At 40.2% G+C, this 22,278-nt stretch overlaps 2 protein-coding genes across 2 annotated transcripts; one reads left to right on the top strand and one right to left on the bottom strand.

Moving 5' to 3' along the window:
* Positions 1 to 15,462: 15,462 nt before the first annotated feature.
* Positions 15,463 to 16,732, top strand: LOC145057570 (Proteinase inhibitor, propeptide). The gene is made up of 3 exons (XM_079005438.1): positions 15,463 to 15,768; positions 16,216 to 16,313; positions 16,435 to 16,732. Exons 1-3 carry the CDS (start codon positions 15,566 to 15,568, stop codon positions 16,512 to 16,514), a joined length of 381 nt encoding a protein of 126 aa, XP_078861564.1. The 5' UTR covers positions 15,463 to 15,565; the 3' UTR covers positions 16,515 to 16,732.
* A 1,544-nt stretch (positions 16,733 to 18,276) lies between these two features.
* Positions 18,277 to 20,956, bottom strand: LOC145057569 (putative receptor protein kinase ZmPK1). Its single transcript, XM_079005437.1, has one exon. It carries the CDS (start codon positions 20,771 to 20,773, stop codon positions 18,620 to 18,622), a length of 2,154 nt encoding a protein of 717 aa, XP_078861563.1. The 5' UTR covers positions 20,774 to 20,956; the 3' UTR covers positions 18,277 to 18,619.
* Positions 20,957 to 22,278: the final 1,322 nt, after the last annotated feature.

Here is a 22,278-nt window from a genome sequence, read left to right as displayed (position 1 = left end):
TAGTGGGAGTATAGTTAGCTTTTTGGTATTGTATGTGGATGACATACTACTCATAGGAAACGACATTCCAACCCTGCAGGAAGTAAAGTCCTGGCTTGGGAAGTGTTTCGCTATGAAGGACCTTGGTGAAGCTGCCTATATTTTAGGGATAAGGATCTTGAGAGATCGGAGTAAAAGACTAATTGGACTTAGTCAGAGTACCTACTTGGATAAGGTGCTGAAGAGATTCAGCATGCAGGACTCCAAGAAAGGAGAGTTACCCATCCAGAGTAACACCAGATTGAGTAAGACACAAAGCCCTAGGCTGAGATAGCAGAAATGAGTCGAACACCTTATGCTTCGGCTGTAGGATCGATTATGTATGCTATGACGTGTACTCGACCCGATGTAGCCTTTACCCTGAGTATGGTCAGCAGGTATCAGGCGAACCCTGGCAAGGCACACTGGACTGCGGTAAAGAATATCCTCAAGTACCTACGGAGGACTAAGGACTAGGTCCTTACCCTCGGTGGGAGTGATGACTTGAGAGTAGTAGGGTACAGTGATGCTAGCTTCCAGACTGATAGGGATAATTTCCGCTCTCAGTCAGGCTGGGTCTTTACCCTAAACGGAGGAGCAATTTCTTGGAAGAGTTCCAAGCAAGAGACAGTGGCAGATTCTACTTGTGAATCAGAGTATATTGCAGCTAGCGAGGCAGCAAAGGAGGCGATATGGCTGAAGAACTTCATTGGAGACCTTGGAGTTGTACCAGCTATTAAAGAGCCAATGGAAATTTTCTGTGATAGTGAAAGTGTTGTTGCCTTAGCCAAGGAACCAAGGGATCACGGGAGATCCAGACACATCGACAGAAAATACCATTTCATCAGACATCGGATCGAAGAAGGACTCCTCGTGGCAAAGAGGGTATCATCAGATGAGAATCCGGCAGATCCCCTCACAAAGGGACTGACTCGGGTTAAGCATCTTCAGCATGCTCGGAGCATAGGGCTGAAGGATGATATTAGTTTTAGTAGTTAGATAACCTCGAAATTTGTAAAGTGTAATTGACATTTGATGATGAATAAAAATTGTTTTATTTATGAGTAAGGTGTTGCTATCTCTTGTCGATTGTTTACTATATTTCTTTTGCATGTTTTGACTTCCAAAATAATTTTGTTTGGTATAACATATTATTCAAACCTCCACAGTCAGTCATATGTCGGAAGTAGGTATGAATCAAGACTGTCATGTTTGGTTGTAGAGGTCTTGGACAAGGCTACAACAATCATGAGTGATCATAAGTTCTGAGCATTGAACTCAACCCACGCTCACTGGAATCACTTCATGGAATTCTATCTCGAGTGATCGTGAGACGGTAATATCGTATAAGTCTTCAAACCTAGAGATATGATTTGTTACTTACAAGTTGGTTATGCATTGATTGTACGAAAACGCATTGGTAACTCGATGTTATAAATCGTACTCTTGTGTGTGATTCAATGAGTTGTAGAACAAACATATGAGTCGAAGTTTATCTGTTCCTTCTTGGATTAGAAGCTGATATCTGGGCCCCTCGATGATTTTGTTTTGACCTATGTACCGGGCCCGGTCAGAACTAAGTTGATGTGTTCAATTAAGTTCTTTGTCAAACAAATCGGAAATCGGGAAACAAATGCTGGACAATAAGCAAGACAGTGTTCCATGTATTTGTCCGGCTGATATCTAGAACGGAGGATTATATGATCACTTATCTTAAATGGCGTACCATCATCTTCTCAGTTCCGAGAAACCTTGAAAAAGAGCTACGATTGCTGATCGGTTCCTGAAGTCATGCTTGCAGTAATAGTTATTAGACTTATCCAAGTGGGAGACTGTTGGATAAGGTGTCTAAGTCCATAACTATTTCTGGTATGTACTTGACCCGACCCGGCATGGTCCATTTGGGTTGCATGGCACCATGCAATTGGATAGACTAAATGAGAGAAATAACACTTGGAGATTATTAATATATTATAAGTTCTAATATATTAATAATATTATTTGATTAGTTTGATCAATAATTAATTTAGAATTAATTAAGTGGTCAAAAGAGAACTAATTAAATATATGGGTTGATTATGTAAATCATCCATATCTTGTATAGTGGGCTAAGAGGCTCCATGGATTATCAAGTTGGGTTCTACCCATAGGATGCTCCATGGGAGTTACAAACCCATGGGTCATGGAAATGAAGAGTCATGACACATTAGGGTTTACATGGTGTAACCCTAGATGTGTCAACACTATATAAGAATCATATTCTCCACCAAAATCGGCTACACTAAGAAAAACAAGAGGGCTTGGCCGATTTCAAGAAGTGTGTGTTCTCTCATAAGTTTTTCCAAGAGCATTTGGTGTTGTGTGAAGCATTTGAGGCATCACATTTGGGGTGCTAGGCTCACAAGGTTTCAAGGAACACAAGCAACAACAAGGTAAGTTATTCTATCTATTATTCAAGTTAAAAATTGTTCCCCATATATGCTAGATAGGAATATAGCCATGGAATTCAACTTAGCATGATAATTAGACAAACATAGATCCAAGGTTATTAGGGTTGCATGTACACTTAGGAAGTGTTAGAATGCTCAAAACCCATCAGATATAATTAGCAACCAAGTTCGTTGCTACAAGGAGAAAACAAGTTAGTTTACTATAAGGAGCAACCAAGTTCGTTGCTAAAAGAAGTAAATAAGTATTTAGTAACAAAAGTTCGTTGTTATAATGAGATACAAAGTTTATTTCTATAATAACTAACAAGTTTGGATGTGTATGAGCAAATAATGAGTTCCCAACCAAGCCTATGACTGATGTCCTATCAAGATCTATGCTTATCGTTCCATAGATTATATGGTATCATGCACTCCAGCAATCGGGCGAGTGAGGAGTTGTAAATTCCTAATAGCGCTATCCATAATGACCATGGGCTCAAAGAGTTAATGGTTGGAGTAAATTGTAAGGGAAGGGACTTAAGACGATAAGGCCTCATGTTTTGTGTTGCATAGACATACATAGAGAAATATAGCAATAAATAGAAATCAAGTTTGATACAAATCAATTTAAATACAACGAACAAATAATAGTTTTTCGGACATGTTTTTCCACCCCAAAACAATAAAACCGAAAATAGGGGGAGTCATGAATACTCACAATACATTGAGATGATGCAAATGGTGTCTTGAACTACGTTCCACTTGTACCACTACCGATTCCTACAATAATGGTATTCGCTAGTGTGTAACATCCAAAATTTCAAAACAATTAAAACTTTTCAAAATCACCCATTTTATTAACGTTGTTACAAAAAGGTTTTCAATACATTATTAAACAGAGTAATTTCCCAGGTTCATATCATAAAACACCAACGCGAGGAACGGTACGATCACGCCTTTGCCTTGCCACAGACTCTTGAGAACCTGAAACATAAAACCACAACTGTAAGCCCGAAAGCTTAGTGAGATACCCCCAGAATACCAACCACATATACGCCTTTCCAGGCCCTGACCTTCCGGTCCATGTGTCTCAGGGGACTTCCGTCCCTGCTGGGTAAACCTTCCGGTCCTACCTACGCCGACCTTCCGGTCCATCACACAACATAATCGCCTTCCGGCCCATAAGCATAAAATGCATATATAACATAACAAATAATCATATAGCAGTTCATAGACAACAATCGATCAACAGATCACATATCATAGCATTACTCTAAACAAGATACCGGTCTAGCCGGTCACTAGCATAACATTACCCTATGAATCAGTCAACATACTAAATGCATACATACGCCTTTCCAGGCCATGACCTTCCGGTCCACATAGCAAAGCCTTCCGGCCCATAACATGTAATGACTTCCGGCCTATATCATAACAATGACAACTACTCGGATTTCCATCCGATAAAAAGGGTCGGCCTTGGTGCCATAAACCCTAGCGATATAGTGAGGATAACTCACCTCGAAACTGCCGACTGAACAGATAGCTCAAGCTGCTCCGATCACTGATACGATCTCCACCTCTGGACAGTCACCAGTGCACTGAACTCAAACAATAACCAACAATTACCAAAATACCCCTGGAACCACTGGTCAATCCTTGGTCAAAGACAAGGTCAAAGTCAACCCCTGACTGACCCTACTCGCTGAGTCAACCCTATGACTCGCCGAGTCCCCATACTCAGAACTTCATTTAACCCGCGACCTAACTCGCCGAGTCACCCCAAGACTCGCCGAGTTCAATGACTCTGAGTCCACTCGCCCTTGACTCACCGATTCCTTAAGATTCCCTTTCTACACGTCGAGTATCCCCTTTTTACTCGACGAGTTCCTCCTGGAAGAATCGCGGGGCCACCCCGACTCAACTCGCCGAGTCTGAAGAACAACTCGACGAGTCCCAGTTAATATTCAAGCTACTCGCCGAGTCTGTTCATCGAACTCGGCGAGTCCATGCCATGCAACTGCTCAAACTACATCATAAGGTCAGAACTGCTCCGACCATTCCTAGGTCTGGCCTTCCTAGGCTGATCCATCACGTAAAGTCCTCATTTCAGTGCTCATGATACACCCTATGATTCATAATTTACATTTTGACCTAAGGCATAAGGATTCCAATCCAAAACCTTCATCAATTCCCGAGATGCACAGACATGGGACATTCTGGACCTCCAAAGGTCCCAATACAGGGTTACAATCGATTAGGGGACTAGGGTAACATTAAATCTATTCACAAAAGGGTTCCATAAACCCTAATTCCATAATCACATCAACATAGCAGAGTATACTCGAATTCTTACTTGGATGATGTATTCTCTGTGTCCCCAATCCTCAAAATGTGACTCCCTTGCTGTTCCTTTAGCCAATCCCTTCTCTTCCTTGCACAACAACTCTTCTATAATCAACAATGGCCTATAATCCTTGCTCCAGATGCACACAATCGATTTAGGGTTCTTCTCAGAAGGCTAAAATGAACAATGACGGCCAATAAGTCCCTTTTATACGTCCCAAACCTGAACGGTTAGGGTTTTCGCTAAACAGCGCAGACTCGCCGAGTCCATATCTGGACTCGTCGAGTCCAGTCGCGAACCCGCGACCAGGTCTGCGATCCTACTCGGCGAGTCTAGGCTCCAACTCGCCGAGTTCCCTCTTAAAACACCCCAAAAACATAATTATTACAATACTTGAAATTCCGGGCTGTTACAACTCTCCCCCACTAGGACTAGACTTCGCCCTCAAAGTCTCGCTCTGAAAATAACTCCAGATGCTGCTCCCACATCTCACGTTCCAGCTCACAGGTCATTTCCGATCCCCTCCGGTGCTGCCACTGAACTAACACCAGAGGTATCTCCTTATACCTCAGAACCTCAATCTTCCGATTTCTGATGACCACTGGTCTCTCGGCATAATTCAGGCTCGCATCCACCTGAATGTCTTCTAATGGGACCACTGCCGACCCATCGGCTATATACTTTCTCAATCGCGACACATGAAAAATGTCGTGGATCTGCCCCAACTCTGCTGGTAACTCCAAACGATAGGTTGCCCGGCCTATCCTTGCAATCACATGAAAAGGCCCAATATACCGGGGCCCCAACTTGCCCCTCTTCTTGAATCGAATCACTCCTCTCCAAGGAGAGGCCTTCAGGAGTACGAAGTCGCCGACCTGAAACTCAAGCTCGGACCAGCATCTGTCTGTATAACTTTTCCTGTCGGCTCTGGGCGGTCAATAACCTCTGCCTCATCTGCTGAATCTGCTCTGTCAACTGAAGCCCGCTCTCTGTACTGTCCATCGCTCTCTGTAACCGAGAATTACCCAAGATGCAACTCTGCTCTAAATCTCAACAATCACTCGACCCATAAGGGTTAGGAAACCATGAACCACCGGATCCCCGATCCAAAGCCCACTTTGTCCATTCCGGACAAACTGAGGGACCCATTCTCACTCTCGGAGCAACTCTCACGAGTTCTCCTCTTGCAATCACATACACCTGCTGAACTAGCCCCCAACACCCGCAGGTTGGGAGACCCGATACACTGCTGATATCCTCGAACATCTTCCAGGATGAACCACTAATATCCACCCTATACCCTGATCGGAATCACACTGAGAATTCAAGATTCTCTTTCCCCCTGCATCCCTTCTGCCTCGACAGACATCCCAAACCGGATGGGTTCCTACTTCGCTGCCGCGAACACGATGCTCAAAGCCATACTCGAAATACTCTAACCATAACTTCTGCTCCGCAGCTTTCACTTTCGTGAACTTGCACTCCCCTTCGGAGTTACACACCTTTCTCTTTTCCTTTTTCCAAGGAACCCTCTTGGCCATAATACCACTCCAACCAGTGTCACGGTGCTCACCCCAAGCGACACCACCCTTTTTGCGCAACCGCTACTCACATACTCTGGCTCTCATTGCAGGGGCTCTCAATCTCATGCACTCTCTCCACTCATCAAAATCACTGCCTCAGCTAAACAAGATCACTAACCCGGGGCCAGACCTTCCAATGTAATCACACTGTAACATACACAGTCCGAAATCTCAAACCGATCCAACAATACCATCAGAGTCCCCAGCATGACTGGACCGACTCTCATAACACACACTAGCCACTCGGGGCTATATCTCTGTGGGTCCGTACACCCAAACTTTGTGAACCCTCAGGTTCTAACTCTGGGAACCTTCCGGTTCCAACTCTAGAAACATGCACAACATAAATCCCGTGGGATTAATGCAGTACAACCCATCACGTACATCAAGCATACAAATACTCTGATCACATAACCCCGGTTACTTACTCAAACTTGATCCCGGCCTACTCCCAGGCCTCCACAACCAAATGCCCTAGGTCTGTATCCCCCCCCCCCCCCCCGCATACCCGACACTCGCTCTCGTCGGCCTATACTCTGAGCTGACAAACACTGCTGAATCCCAACAGCTAAGCACCCTCACATACTCATTGATCTCCCGGAGAATTCTCCAATTCTCCCCCACTTAAAGCACTGACTAACAGCCACCAATCGCCATTAAGACCTTCCAGAGCAACCCTGCACAAAGAGAACACTTACACCCTGACTGCTTCCCACAAGCATAAACAACCCTCAGCAAAACACATCTCTTCCCTGATCAATCCGCTCAAAAGAATCCGGTCTTTCAATTATCCACTCCACGACTGCAGATGCTACCCGACATTCAACCCAGTGTCGCATATCTACTATCAACCCTCGCGAACGATGACCAACGGAGTTCCCAAACAATAACCCGTAACCAAACCCACAATCTGCAAAAGGATGAATACCGCATCTAAAACCGCACAAGGCTACCGACACCAAAACACCAAACTATAATCATACCAAACCATCAGGGGACAACGAATGCCAAAGCGAAAACCTGAACCACCAATCCATAACCATGCCAAGCCCGCGAACAACGAATGTCGCATCGAAATCCACACGAGATATCAGCACCAACAATACGCCACAATCAACGCAAGATAATCAAGACATTAAGAAAGCATCATACCCGCAGCTGCCTCCGGCACTGCTCCGTTTCCCTTCTGCCGCAAGCTGATAAACACGACCCTGAGCCCTTGGGACTCCGCTCCATCCTGTCCTCCTCCTGAACTCCTCAAGGTGGCCGATGCTAGAGCCTGCACCGGTCCTGCAGAAAGCTGTGGACAGTTGACCCTCAAATGTCCAACCTGCTGACAATGATAACAAATCCTTGAATCCCGAATCGGCACTGACTGCCGACAGTCCCGCGCATAGTGCCCCTCTTTTCCGCACTTGCGGCATGCACCACTGGACCAGCAACTCCGGTGTGACCCCTCCCACACTTCCCACAAGTGTGGCCGCTCCGATCCCCCATTCTAACATCAACGGTACTGGACCGTTTCGGCGCTGGCTGCGACTGCATCGGAGCCTGCCTCAGCTCACGCAACCACAACTCAACCTCTAACTCACGCCGCATGGCGGCCTCCTGCAACACCAACAAGGTCTCACACCTCTGCGCAGACACGAACTGTCTGATATCCCCCTTGAGCATACTCAGATATCGGGACATCTGAGCCTGCTCCAAAAACGAACTCAGGGCAAAACATCGCCCTCTCAATAAACATCCTGGTGATCTCAGTCACCGACTCCAAATCCTGCTTCAGCTCAAGGAACTCCCGAGCCAATCTCTCCTTTTCATCCCGCGGAACATAGCGAGTACTGAACATCTCTCTGAATTGATCCCATGAAACTGCAGCCCTTTGCACATCGGAAAAATGACCCCGTAGTCAATCTCTACCAATCCTTCGCTCCGAGCCTCAATAGGTTCAGAGCACACCTCACCCTCTGATCAGCAGGGCATAAATTCGTGGAGAAACACCCCTCCACGTCTGATAACCATCTCATAGCAACAATCGGGTCCTGAACTCCATCGAATGTGGGAGGCTTCGTATAATAGAAGTCCCGATACTGAAAACCCCGACTAGCTCCTCCCCTTGCCGCTGCTACAGCCGTTGTAGCCGCCGCGACAACCGTCTCTGCGAGAGCCGCATATCGCTCATCGAAATACTCAATCATGGCGGTCTGGATCGACCCAAACAACTCCGGCAACTCAGTCCGGAACAATGCAGCAACCCCATCACGCAGGATCTCGCGAATCCTCGCATCCCGCTCGCTCGTGCTCGTCCGATCGATAACCTCCGACGGCACCGATCCACCCGGAACTCGCTCTCCAGCTCCCGATCCTGATCCGGATCCACTATCATCATGCCTCAAAATCTCCATACTGAAGACACCCTACCAATCTCGGACACTTCCCAAAATCCTGGGATCCAACTCTCGCAACCCTACCCTAGAGACCATGGTTTCCCTGATATGCGTATGGGTCATGTGCTTTCAGTAGTACGGGCCCATACTACCTTCCACACCTACCCATATTTGTATGAAGTACTACCACAATACCCTAGGGAACATGCATAACAACTATCAACCCTCACCACTAGAGGAACACTGAGAATATCCCATAAGGGACCCTAGGCTACAGGCATCACAAATCAGGCAACATTATCATGAATTCCTGAAGATCCCTAGCCTAACTCTAGCATGCTGTGCTATCAAGCTCAAATAAACAAATATCATGTATGGTATCTTGGGGTTACTTACTGGCTCCGGCTGATCGTACCTCTGCGTCCTCCTTTTACTAAATGTGAAAACCATTTTAAATTTCTCTTTTTAAAATCCTCCTCGATTTGAGACTGGAGTCACACGAATGTTTCCCCCAATTCACTCAAACCAAGGCTCTGATACCAACTTGTAACATCCAAAATTTCAAAACAATTAAAACTTTTCAAAATCACCCATTTTATTAACGTTGTTACAAAAAGGTTTTCAATACATTATTAAACAGAGTAATTTCCCAGGTTCATATCATAAAACACCAACGTGAGGAACGGTACGATCACGCCTTTGCCTTGCCACAGACTCTTGAGAACCTGAAACATAAAACCACAACTGTAAGCCTGAAAGCTTAGTGAGATACCCCCAGAATACCAACCACATATACGCCTTTCCAGGCCCTGACCTTCCGGTCCATGTGTCTCAGGGGACTTCCGTCCCTGCTGGGTAAACCTTCCGGTCCTACCCACGCCGACCTTCCGGTCCATCACACAACATAATCGCCTTCCGGCCCATAAGCATAAAATGCATATATAACATAACAAATAATCATATAGCAGTTCATAGACAACAATCGATCAACAGATCACATATCATAGCATTACTCTAAACAAGATACCGGTCTAGCCGGTCACTAGCATAACATTACCCTATGAATCAGTCAACATACTAAATGCATACATACGCCTTTCCAGGCCATGACCTTCCGGTCCACATAGAAAAGCCTTCCGGCCCATAACATGTAATGACTTCCGGCCTATATCATAACAATGACAACTACCCGGATTTCCATCCGATAAAAAGGGTCGGCCTTGGTGCCATAAACCCTAGCGATATAGTGAGGATAACTCACCTCAAAACTGCCGACTGAACAGATAGCTCAAGCTGCTCCGATCACTGATACGATCTCCACCTCTGGACAGTCACCAGTGCACTGAACTCAAACAATAACCAACAATTACCAAAATACCCCTGGAACCACTGGTCAATCCTTGGTCAAAGACAACCCAGTTAATATTCAAGCTACTCGCCGAGTCTGTTCGTCGAACTCGGCGAGTCCATGCCATGCAACTGCTCAAACTACATCATAAGGTCAGAACTGCTCCGACCATTCCTAGGTCTGGCCTTCCTAGGCTGATCCATCACGTAAAGTCCTCATTTCAGTGCTCATGATACACCCTATGATTCATAATTTACATTTTGACCTAAGGCATAAGGATTCCAATCCAAAACCTTCATCAATTCCCGAGATGCACAGACATGGGACATTCTGGACCTCCAAAGGTCCCAATACAGGGTTACAATCGATTAGGGGACTAGGGTAACATTAAATCTATTCACAAAAGGGTTCCATAAACCCTAATTCCATAATCACATCAACAGAGCAGAGTATACTCGAATTCTTACCTGGATGATGTATTCTCTGTGTCCCCAATCCTCAGAATGTGACTCCCTTGCTGTTCCTTTAGCCAATCCCTTCTCTTCCTTGCACAACAACTCTTCTATAATCAACAATGGCCTATAATCCTTGCTCCAGATGCACACAATCGATTTAGGGTTCTTCTCAGAAGGCTAAAATGAACAATGACGGCCAATAAGTCCCTTTTATACGTCCCAAACCTGAACGGTTAGGGTTTTCGCTAAACAGCGCAGACTCGCCGAGTCCATATCTGGACTCGTCGAGTCCAGTCGCGAACCCGCGACCAGGTCTGCGATCCTACTCGGCGAGTCTAGGCTCCAACTCGCCGAGTTCCCTCTTAAAACACCCCAAAAACATAATTATTACAATACTTGAAATTCTGGGCTGTTACATAGTGACTCTCTAATCGAAATCTAATACTAGTATACTTACTACTATAATAGAATTATGCCAAGATTGTGTCAAAATATAATATTGATAAGTTACAAACAGTTTTCTGAAATGGTGAAATTTTATAACTCACATGATTAAGACAATTTTGGATATTAATTTCCAGATTTTTGTAATATTAGTTGAGGGTATCTCAACACATTTAAAGGTGTTTTATGCTCATAAAAATCCAAAATATAATCAAAAAGTTTCCAAAAATTCTTAAACTTTGCATATTCATTCTAAACACAGTACAAGTCTTTTAGAAATTTTCCCTTGAATTTTTGATGTGATTAACTATTTTTCTAAATTTTTAAGCCTTTATAAAAATATAAATTTCTGAAAAATAGTATCCAGATGATAAAAATTTTCAAACTTTTCATAATACTGTCGTTGAACATAATTAATCTGGAAAAAATATAAAAATTGGTTTCTAAATAATTTAACCCGATTTTATAATTTTTGTGCATTTATTCTAACCAAAATAGAAATAAATAAAAGACAGTTTCCAAAATTGCCCAAAATTTTTGTAACACTTTTGTTCTATATATAGAAGCTGTGAAATATATAAAACATATTTTTCAGTTAGTTTTTCTATTTTTCTTTGTTTTATTCTCTTGAATAATCATTATTTGGTGAATAATTATCAAAAAGTTAAATTAAATTACAAAAGTTTTTGTAAACTTTATTTAAAGTGTAAATAATATGGGAAAAGTACCAATGGTGATTTTTATATACTGTAATCCGATTTTGTGGATTTAAGTGTATTTAATCTTAGAAAAAAAAGAAAAATAGCATATTGAACATAAAAATCAACCAAAATTTTATTTAGAGTTATAATATATTATAAGATCTTCTGGTAAATTTTCATGAATTTTAGATGAGTAGAACTATTTTTCCCTCTATTAGTCCGTTATAAATATAAAAATCGGGGAAAAATAGGTATGCATTATGAAAAATTCTGCAAATATTTGTCTGAGTGTTAAACGTGAGGTAGGAGCTGCAAAAAATCTTAGATAGCCTTTTTGGATTCCCTAAAGGGGTTTTATGATTTATTTTAATTTTTTAATTAAACAAAAAGAAAATTCAAAACCATACCAATCAGTAACCAAAATCGATGAAACTCATTGAGATGTAATCATTTACATTAGGGGTCATCTACGAACTTACCTATGATTTATAGACCTCAAAAAGTATTTTATATGATTTATTGCCCTATTTTGTTGCAATAATTATAATAATTTGAGAAAAATGAACTATTTTTTGAAAATTTACAGATCATCTTATTTTATTAGTGGGATCCTTGCAAAAATTGGATTTGATCAGAAAAGAGTTTTAGGTATTTATTTGAGAATAAATCCTTTATGAACATATTTGAAAGCTTTTAACAACAAACCTTGATCATCTAGCATCTAAGCTTGAAGATCATCACATGCATGTTGGTTTGAAGACCATTCATGAGTTTGAAATATTCAAAATTCATTTTTGAAAGAAAACTTTGGATGCATGTGGTGTTTTTCCACCAAAACATGTAGAAAAGTGCATTTCCTTGATTTTGACTTAGGTTTAGGTCATGGGACTTCACCATCTACAACATGCATGTTGTTTTTGGATGAAATCCTACCACCATCATCATCATCAAAAACGTGAGTAGGTACAAGTGTTCATTATTTTACAATAGAATGGAGTAGAAGAAGAAGAAGAAGAAGAAGAAGAAGAAAGTGTAAGAAAAATAATAATACTTGAAGGAAAAGTGAAGTAGAAATCGATTTTACCTTCAAGAACACCACATGATTATGAAGATTTCGAGTTTGAGGTGTCTTCTTAGACATATTTTCTGGAAAATTTCGTGACTTAGGGTGAGGGTGAGAGAAAATGGTGGTAGTGATGAAGAGTGTGAGAGAGAATGAGAGGTAGAGTAAAAAAGTGAAAGTGATTCTTGATATGGGGAAATGGTGTATTAGGGTTTTCAAGTAAGAGAGAGAGAGATAGAGAGAGAGAGATGAGAGGTCCGAAATTTTGAATGGATATAGGGTCTTACTCTTTTAAATTTGGTGTTTTGAATGATACTCTGGAAGCTCCTCCATTCCTTTATGGAACCTTTTTGTAACTCGCATGTCTATAAAGCACCAACATTTAGGTTAGTTTTGGTGTTAGAATCACTTCTAGAAAGGATGGACTTCAGACTTTATGGAATAAGTGCTTATTGGTTAAGTTCTTGAATTGTTAAGCCTTTTAGGACTTAGAGATTTGGGTTTTGGACCTTTTGGGTGGTCCTAATGGATAAAGTTAGAAACTTTATCCTTCTAGATCACACTTTGGACCTGATGTGTGCTTTGGAGCTCATGGAATCGAAGAAAATAGCTTAATGTATTAAGTTGTTAGTAGGGGTGATCACGGTTCGGTTTGAAACTGTGAAACCGGCCAAACCGGTCATCAATTTGGCTTTACGGTTTATATTTTTTTGTACGGTTTGGAATGCGGTTTTGAAATTTTCAAACCGTAGTGAACGGTTTGGCTTACGGTTTTTAAGATTTCAAACCGTATAAAAATCGGACTGGACTAGACCATAGAGTTTATTTATATATATATATATATATATATATATATATATATATATATATATATATATATATATATATATATATATATATATATAAAATTGTATTTTGTTGTATTACATACTAATTTTAATTTATAGATATTACATAGTAAAATTAAAACCCACACTATCTTACTACTCTAGAGTCCAGCCCAATCCTAATTGCAGTTTTTTAATAATATTTGGCTGATTTTTTGTTGTTGTAATAATATTGCAGTTTTTTTTTTCAACAATTTAATGGACTCGATTAAAATAGGCCTAAAAAGCCCAAACCATAAAACCAAACTGGAACCAAACCGTTAGTAACGGTTTGGTTTTGTTCGATTTTAATTTTTAAACGGTTTGGCTTTGGTTTTCGCTTGATAAAAACCATAACTAACGGTTTGGCTTCGGTTTGAGCTAAAAACTGAAAAAACCAGACCGTGAACACTCCTAGTTGTTAGAACCTCGGCTACCACGCTGTGGTCCTAGGTCACCACGACATGGAAGATGGGATTTTCCCGACTGTTTGGTCGTATGCGGGCCACGACGTGGCCAAGGAAGACCACGTCGTCATGGTCAGATGAAGTCAACATTGACTATTGACTTTGACCGTTGACCTTGAGGGTTGACTTTTGACCTATGGACTTTTGTTCAACTGTTAATAGGTAGATTAAGGTCTTCCTTTGTGTGATTATCTAGGTGGCGTTTAGCACCTGTTGTGGGATTTTGAGGGCGTGTTGACTTTTGAGCTGCTTTGCGAAGTGAGTCTCATCACAGTACTTACAGGTCGAAGACACCAATGTCGGCCCAAAGGATTATGGTATAGTATGCTAGATGTCTTTGTGACTCTTTCATGTATTGTATGTATTTGTATATATATCGGGCGGGGCCCGATGCCAGACGGGACCTGATGGAGTGTTGGGCGGGGTTCATCACATGTTGCTAATAGATCTGTTCAGGACGGGGTCCGATGGTTGTCGAGCAAGGCCCATTGTATGTATGGTATGAGGTGTTTTGAGGAACTCACTAAGCTTTGTGATTACAGTTTTCAGTTTATGTTTCAGGTACTTCCGATTCGAAGGAGAAGAGCTCAGGATGATTACATTGCATACATCATGATTTTCCGCTTTATGGACTCTGATATAATTTTAGGATATTTATTGATATACACTGAATACTTTATGTTTTTTAGAAACATGTTTGGTTGATGGATTATTCAATATGAAAACAATTTTTTTGGTTATGAGTTTTTGGACGTTACGGTTTGTGGTTGTGATTGTGTTTGTGTTGGTGTTGGTAGTTGGCGTTGTGAGAATTGTTGTGGGAATTGTAAGCAGGGGCAAATAAATCGGTGGATCGTTAGAAGATTTTGAATGGTTCTAATGAGTGTTTTTTAGTTGTTTGGGTTGTAGAAGAAGACATGTTTGGGAGTTTTTGTAAAAAAAAAATATAGTGAAAGATAGAAGTATTGGATTAAAGTTTGGTAAATTAAACGCTGTAAAACTTTATTTATATTTAAAAAATTAAATTGAAATTTTAAAATAGTTACCGTTTGGATGTGAGAAAGCAAGAGAGAAAATTCCGGCCAAAACTAGTCGAGTGCGGCGAAATTGTAGAGGTCACCGCAAGGTGGGTGTGATGTTCCCCTGCCACCATGCTAAAGATGCGGCCAAACAAACCGCACCCAAACCTTTTAACCTTATGTCTAATTGTATGAATTGATAAAATAATAACTGTAAAATAAAATAAAATATGATCGTTATTTTATTCGGTTGTCGACTTGTCGTAATGCTAAAGAGAAATACTTTTACGCGTTATTGCCGTAAATAAAATTTGCATTGATCCATTGTTTTGTAGGCTCTATACCAATCAATACCCACTTTCTCCCCTCTTTTAATCCGTCCGTGTAATTCGATTCTTCGTCGCTAAGAATACATGTAACTCTCGTTGTCTCTATAAAATGTCTCTTCAATCCCTCCTATCTTCCTCCATCATCACTCTCTCGCTAATCTCCATAATCACTATATCATCATCTATGGCGGAAGCCGATTCATCTGTTCCCAAATCTGTATCAGCGGCAGTCCATATCGTTTACACCGAGCGACCTCAACAAGAAGATCTCGAAATCTATCACCTTCGCACCCTCTCTTCAGTCCTCGGAAGGTCTCTTCTTTTTGTTATTATTACTCCATCTGATCAATGTAGAAAATTCGTAGATAAATGGATCTCCTTACGAATTCTAACTAAATTGTGTGCTTCAATTTTATACAAGTTATTGATAGCAGATTTATAGACTGATTATTTATCCAATCCCGGAATTGAAGTTCGAGGTTGCAATAAGAGTCTAACAAATTAGGTCTTAAACTGAGAGCCAGCAGAATTTCGTTTTGATCGTGAATTAGGGCTTAATAATTGGGCAAAATATTTCATTCGTAGTAAATTCGTCGCTGTTTGAATTTAGGAAGGCATCTTGTTTGAATTACGATATCAGAGTTGAAGTTATTTCATTTCATTGGAATAAAACAACTGGGGCTGATAAATAGTGGCGTTTCTGTCTTTGATTTTTGAGTTTGTGTTTATTTATTGTTATTTCGTTTTACTCATTGATAGCGAGGAGGCAGCAAAAGGGGCTTTGTTGTACACGTACAAACACGCAGCTTGTGGATTTTCTGCAAAACTCACTCCTGAACAAGTTGAAGATCTTTCTAGTATGATTCTTTTCCTCTTTGAATCTCTTCATTTTGGGTATTTTGTGCGAAAATTGATTGCGCCTTGAGCTTAATTATGATAAAAACATATTTCTAATTGCTTTCGTTTTTGTTTTGATAGAACAACCAGGTGTTCTCCAGGTGGTCGAAAGCAGGACTGTGCAGCTCCATGATTCACCTGTAAAACTCTCCCACTTCTAAAGATCTACAATAGGGTTGAGATTCTGTTGGCTAAATGACTATGACTGTTTTACCCTTTTAATCTGTTGTTATGTTTAAATATATAGTATATGACAATGGTTACGTTTTAGTGGTGTTACATGAGTGTTCTTGTCTTTAAATACAGGGAAAATGACTTTGAAGTGTATTGAACTATCACTTTTAAACTTTTGTATATGTTTAGTCATTATGTTTGTGTACACGATTTACTACGATTTGGTGTTGTTAAAAACCTACCATTGTAAATATTGCAAGTTAATGTTTTTTTTTTTTTTTTATTTGTATATGATTTACTATTATAATTTTTTTGTATATGATTTATCATTAAACTATACACCGATCATCTTCACTAGTCATCATCATCAACTCCTAACAGCTACCCATTTCCTGCAACAAACAAGAACATAGCCTTCCATCATCCGACAAAAAACAATTAAATTATATTTTTCCTGGTTTGTTACTCTTGGGATCATTGTTGGTCGCTACATAGTTCATAGTGAACCGTAGATTGGGTGATGAAATCTCAATCTAATTCTCCTATTAATCTCAATGCAGTTTGCTAAGGGTCCCAAACATTACATCTAGCAAAAGTATGAGCGACAATGAGTGAGAAAAAATGGTGTTTTCTTTGGTAGTTTCGATCCAACATGTTATGAGTAGGTGCAAGTGTGAAGCTTAATTGTGGCTCATCTGGGTTCTCCAATGATATTTTTTTTCTCTGGCGAATGATGTTTAGATGGGTGTATCAACATTTAGATGACCGTAAAATTGATGATTGTTGGAATAGATGAAAGTGACTAAATGTATATGAAGATCTTGTTTATAGTTGTGAGTTTAATGTTGCTTTTGAAACAACAAATATGAGTTTAATGATGTTTTTTGTAAACCAACTAGCCCATGTTATGTCAAAATGAGATTTCTTGAATAATTAAGTTAGTGTACGGAAAAATTGACTAAATGTCTACAAAAGTGATAGTTTATGTTTTTTTTAGATGTTATTTAATATAATTTTACGTTTTTAAAAATCTTACAATTATTTTTTATCAAATAGTTATATACAAGTGGAAGGCACAATGCTAAACTAGTTTTAAACATTACTAAGCCTAGATTATATATAATAGTAAAAGTCGTATCGGCTTATGAACAATGTTTTCTTTAGCCAACTTCAATTTAGATCCGAACTCTCCACCTCCTCTGTCATCTAATGGAAGTCTTCCACAGTTACAACCAATATTCGTTTGTGATAACCATAGACCATCTAACATATTTCAATATAAAAGTGGTAAATAAGTTCGATTAGCATGATATATTAACCATGGAAAATTATAATGATGGTGTTTTAGGGTGCATTTGGTTGTGGAAAACTGTTTTCATTTTCTATGAAAATGTTTCAGAAAATAGGGTTGAGTTTTCATTTTCAATTTTCAATGAAAATGTTGTGGAAAAAATAGGGTTGAGTTTCATCAAGTTTTTCCATTTTTTCCAATTTCATTTCAATATTGGTCCTAAGCTTTCATTACATACAATATATGTAGTGATTAACAGACTAAATTTTACAGGGTTACAAAAGGTGCTAAAATTGAAAGAAAATGACGAAGGACCAACCAATACAAATTGACATATAATAAAGTTGAAAAAGAAAAAGGTTTTGCAACCATACTAAAAGAAGAATGTTTTCTAACAGGTGGAAAGAATGTTTTCTATTTGTTTGAGTATTGATTTTTTTTTCCTAAAAGGTGGAAAGATTGATATTAAACCCTATAAATAAAATCTAGCAAGAAACTAATAAACTGTCTTGGTACATGTTAATTACAAATTACAAGCCAATAAAGAGCAAGTAAAGCCAGCCAAAATTGCAAAAATTGCCCGGGTTTTTTAACCATGAAAAAAAGTTGTACTTGTTAGAAGTTAGAACTGAAAATACGACATAAGGTCCAAGGTTACAGATGAAAACAATAGGTATTTGGGTCTTATGATCTAAGGATTACCCTCATCGTCAAATCTTATTCAATCGAATTCAAGCTCAGATATGAATTTCAGGGATCATAACTCAGAAATCATTAAGTTAACTTCACTAGTTACGCATATTATCTATAATTCTCTGGATGTTGAAGCATATTAACCACCTGCTTCATTGTTGGTCGCACCTTCCTATCTTCCTCTGCACATTGCAGTGCAATATTAACAAGATTTTCCATGGTGATCCGATCATATTCCTCACTCATCGAAGGATTTACAATCTCCTGAATCCATGATTCCATTCCATTTCCATTAATCCTATCTCTCACCCAATCAATAAGCGCAGGCTCTGTGTCACCTTTTTCATCGCTTTTTTGCTCCTTCCCTGTAGGACTCCGTCCTGTTATCATCTCCAGTATCACAACCCCATAGCTAAATACATCAACTTTCGAAGTAATTGGAAGATTAAACACCCATTCAGGAGCCATGTAGCCTCGAGTCCCTCGAACTGTTGAAAAATTCGATTTCCCTTTTCTATCCCTATCGAATAGCTTTGAAAGACCAAAATCCGCGACCTTTGGATTGTAATTACTATCCAGGAGTATGTTATGAGGTTTCACATCGCAATGAAGAACCCACTCCAAGCACTCTTCGTGTAAATAAGCTAACCCTTTAGCTGTTCCTTTCGCGATCTCGAATCTTGTCTCCCAATTGAGTTTCCCGAGATGCAAGTTTCCGGCCAATGATCCGTTCTCCATATACTCGTAGACGATAAGCATGTGTTTTCCTTCAGCACAATAACCCCATGTTTCTATCAAATTCATGTGATTCAGCCTACCGATTGTGCTGATCTCGGTTTGAAATTCGTCTTCACCTTGGTGATTTGTGTTCTTGAGCTTCTTGATTGCTGCAACTCTGTTATCCGATAAAATACCTTTATATACTACACCAGTGCCACCATGCCCTATCTCTTCGCTGAAATTACGTGATGCCTTTTTCAGCTCACTGTATGTGAACTTTCTGAACGCTGTGGCTGCCGGAAAATAACATTGATCGATTGTAATCGAGTGTTTACTGCTCTTATACCAGAAAAACACTATGCCAATGATCTCAATAAAACCGATCACACATCCTAAAACAGCCATGGAGTTAAGTAGCTTGTTATGATGTTTTTTCTCATACGATCTTATCATGGGTGTCACAGCCTGGCCTACGCAACTGACGTTTTGGTCGTTGATTGTTTTCTGATGAAATGATAACACCAACATTTTTGGTAATTTGATATACATAGTGTTGTAGAATCCCATTTGGTATCCATTATACAAAGAATTCTTCATGTAGCAATAATAGATTCCTTTGTGACAATCGTATGAAAATTGGAACCCTTTACAAGTGCAATCATCTAAGCAATCTTTCTTGCATGAATCGAGAGTGTAGTTGGGGTGATACCAGATATCGTAGCCATAGAATTCTGCTTGGGTAAGCTTGATGAAACCCTCGTTATCTGGACTACAACCCTCGAATTCAGGTGCACATCCGTAACTCCAATCTTCAAAATTCACCATCTTGTAGCCATGTAAGCAAATGCATCTCCTACCTGCATCTTGTGAATAAGTACAAAGACTATTTGGTCCGCAAATACCATGAACCCTACAAGAACGGGAAACAGCTTGCCATTGAACTTGCCATTCCTTTCTTGTTTGATGTTCAATGAAACTGTAGACTCTTAGATTACCATCGATGTCGATCTTCATCATTCTTTGGGGTCCAATTCCATAATCAGCCGAGAAAAATTCAAGACCATCTGATAACTTGAATCCACCATCTGAACTAAGGCTTGCTCTTCGATTGTATACATACTGGTATCTCCCAACTTCCCGAGGTAGAAAACGAGGATCAGGCCAGAAGACGCTACTGGATACTGGACCTTCATAATGAAGACGAAGAATGCTGTCATAGTCATCGAAAAAGAGCTTATAAAAACCCGAGGCATAATTCGTACAACTTCTTGAAGAAACAAGTTGTGTGTTCATAGTTAAAGCTTGACCTGGAAGAAGGGTATCTGTTGGATAATCAAAGCTTTGCCAAAGAGATTGTTGTCCTTCAAAAAGGATAAGGTTACCTGTGTCATGCAGTTGCAATTGCAACGAATTAGAAGAGGTTGATTTTGTGTGGGTTGACCAAGTAATGTATTGCTCAGCATCTGTTAAAGCAAGATTGCCATCTTCAAATAATATAAGCTTCGAGTATTTTCCATTTACAGGTGCATCTCGGTTAGCCATCCAGACCACTGTGGGACCCCCAGTCGTGGGTTGATCCGTGAACCACACAGCAAAGCAATAAGCATTCTCTCCAACTTGATGAAAACCTGCTGTGAAAAGCCCATTTGCTGAAACTAAAACGTCGTCGTCATTTTCTACAGATAGAGATGAACCTCCTTTTAAGCCATGGACAGAGAAGAGGAGGTAGGAGAGGAAGAAGAAGAAGAAGATGGAATTTTTGTGGTGACTGTAGAACACGACTCTTTTATATGGGAAACAACAAGACTTTTATTAAGACACTTAAGGAGAACTTACACTTTGTGAGACTACTACACACTTTGCTTTCTTTGAGGCTTTCTTGGATGGTTTGGAGCAAATGAGCTCCATACCTATTTATAGGCCTCTTAGGAAGGTTCTAGATACTAGCATACACTTACTACATACTAGATAACTCTAGAACTATCTAACATACTCTACATGCTTCCATATGTTTCTAGAACGTTCTACCATGTTCTAGAGAGGTCTAGGTTGCTCCAGTGTCTTCTAGAATGATCCATATCCTTCCAGGGTCTTCCATGTCGTTCTAGAGTATTCTAGACTTTTCGGGTATATTCCAGAGTCTTCCATAGTCTTCCATAATGTTCTAGAATCTTCTAGAGCATTCTAGAACAAGCTAAAGTCTTCTAAATAATATTTGTTTTATTGGGCTAGTGATGATCTTTAACACTCCCCCTCAACACTAGCCCTCATTCTTCGTACCATGTTAAGCTGACAGCGAAAACCTTCACATTTTCCAGTACTCAGCCCTTTGGTGAACAAGTCTGCTATTTGGTCATCGGTCTTGATCTGCCGCATCTCAATTTCTTCCATCAAGACTTTTTCTCTGATAAAGTGATAATGCACTTCCACATGCTTTGTTCTAGCATGAAATACTGGATTTTCTGCCAGCCGAATTGCAGATTGGTTGTCACAATGAAGTGGTACTGCATAGTCAACTTTTTGATGTAAGTCCTCCATTAGGAGTACCAACCATGTACTTTCTTGAGCTGCTACGGCCGCTGCTTTGTACTCCGCTTCCGTGGTTGACAATGATACTGTTGGTTGTCTTTTACTACACCATGATATTGGTCCCGACCCAAGCTTGAACACATACCCAGTGGTTGATCTTCGGGTATCATGGTCTCCTGCATAGTCAGCATCACAATATCCAACCAACTTGCAGTCTTCTCCTCTTTTATATAAGAGACCATAGTTAATTGTACCTTTGACATATCTCAAGATCCGTCGGAGAGCATCCAAATGAGGTTTCTTCGGACTTTGCATGTATCGACTCATAACTCCAACTGCATAAGCAATGTCAGGCCGAGATAAAGTTAGGTAGATAAGACTACCTACTAGTTGTCGATACGTCGTTCCATCATCCAACTCTTTTCCTTCATGAGCACATATCTTGGAATTTTGCTCTATTGGTGTTGATATTGGCTTACACTCCAACATGCCAAACTTTGAAGTATATCTCTTGTATA

This window comes from Lactuca serriola, chromosome 6 (genome assembly GCF_051521515.1).
Source record: "Lactuca serriola cultivar US96UC23 chromosome 6, Lser_US96UC23_V15, whole genome shotgun sequence".
In the NCBI taxonomy this organism is placed as follows: domain Eukaryota; kingdom Viridiplantae; phylum Streptophyta; class Magnoliopsida; order Asterales; family Asteraceae; genus Lactuca; species Lactuca serriola.
This window is presented reverse-complemented; position numbering and strand designations above follow the sequence as displayed.